The sequence below is a fragment of the Propithecus coquereli genome, unplaced genomic scaffold (genome assembly GCF_000956105.1).
Source record: "Propithecus coquereli isolate 6110/MARCELLA unplaced genomic scaffold, Pcoq_1.0 Scaffold189, whole genome shotgun sequence".
Classification (NCBI taxonomy): Eukaryota; Metazoa; Chordata; class Mammalia; order Primates; family Indriidae; genus Propithecus; species Propithecus coquereli.
Window position 1 is genome coordinate 98,962 of NW_012143745.1, and position 1,603 is coordinate 100,564.

A 1,603-nucleotide genomic window follows, 5' to 3' on the forward strand; every position below is an offset into this window, starting at 1 on the left:
TTTTTTTGAGACAGAGTCTTGGTCTGTTGCCCAGGCTAGAGTGCAATCTCAAACTCCTGAAGCAATTCTCCTGCCCCAGCCTCCTGAGTAGCTGGGACTGCAAGTGTGTGCCACCGTGCCTGCCTATAAAAGCTTTTTTTAAAAACCAAAAGCTAATAAAATAACTATTTAACAGTAATAAGGGAATATACTTGACTAATATCTCCCTAAAAAGTGAGATTTTGTTTAATGATGGAATCCTGATGTTAAGTATGGTAATGTTATGTCTCTGTTATCTTTAACAATTTACACATTAATTTCATATTTGCAATATGAGAAAAATGTTTAAATAGTTATGAATTGTGCTTTTCTGAACAGAAAGCCCAAAACAAAAAGAGCCAAGAGATTCCTTGAGAAGAGAGAACCAAAACTCAGTGAAAATATTAAAAATGCCATGCTGATTAAAGGAGGAAATGCAAATGCAACAGTGACGCAAGTACTTAGAGATGTGGTACGTATATATATTTTTAAAATGGTATTGAAATCATTTTAGAACTTTTCAGCATACTAGGTTACGCTGCTGGAGAAATACATAGGTAAGTTTGCCTTGCCTTGTGAACTGTTAGCATTAGAGAGAACTAAAGTTGGGGATTATTTACCTTGCCAAGGCACTGACTACTGGTTTTCCTTAAAGCAACTAGTTCCCTCACTGGATTTAAACTGTTTTCAATTGCTAGAATTTGGTTTACTCACATTTTAGGAAAATATCTGATTTGTAAAGTGAAGTAACTACATACTGCTATATATTCATTCAACATCACTAGTTACTTGTTAGGTGCTGGGAATTAATAAATAAGGCATAGTCCCACCCTTCAGTGAGCTTAGTAAGAGAGATGGACATTTAAAAAATTGTAGCATTGTGAATTAAGTGCTGTGCTGGAGGCATGTACAGGATAAGATGGGAAACAGTATTAATGTCACATAGGGGGCTGGGCGTGGTGGCTCACGCCTGTAATCCTAGTACTGTGGGAGGCCAAGGTGGGAGGATCGCTTGAACTCAGGAGTTCGAGACCAACCTGAGCAAGAGCAAGGCCCTGTCTCTACTAAAAATAGAAAAAAATTAGCTGGTTGTGGTGGCACATGCCTGTAGTCCCAGCTACTTAGGAGGCTGAGACAGGAGGATCACTTGAGCACAGGAGTTTGAGGTTGCTGTGAGCTAGGCTGACGCCACGGCACTCTAGCCCAGGCAACAGAGTGAGACTCTGTTTCAAAAAAAAAAAAAGAAAATACCACATAGGGGAACCCACACATAGGGTGGGCTTCCCAGAAATAACACTTAAGCTTCATTTTGAAGGAGGGGTTGGAGCAAGAAGGCGGGGAGGAAGAGAAGGGCTTCCAAGGCTAAGAAAGAGGCATTTGCAAAAGAGAGTGTGAAGGTGCATGATGCATTTGGAGAATTGCAAATAATTGGGGGTGGCCACCGGAGAGTGGGCTGGGTGAGGCTAAAAGAAGAGGCAGGGGCCAGGCGCACACCTGTAATCCTAGCTCTCTGGGAGGCCGAGGCGGGCGGATTGTTTGAGCTCAGGAGTTCGAAACCAGCCTGAGCAAGAGCGAGACCCTGTCT

General features: G+C 42.2%; 1 protein-coding gene across 1 annotated transcript in view; it reads left to right on the plus strand.

The window, feature by feature from the left end:
• The window catches only part of RPF2 (ribosome production factor 2 homolog (S. cerevisiae)), a 48,484-nt gene that overhangs the window by 22,477 nt on the left and 24,404 nt on the right, over positions 1-1,603 (plus strand). The window contains exons 2-3 of the mRNA XM_012642831.1: positions 358-490; positions 717-754. Of these exons, the coding sequence (XP_012498285.1) occupies positions 358-490; positions 717-754 (171 nt within the window). The remainder of the gene's footprint in view (positions 1-357; positions 491-716; positions 755-1,603) is intronic.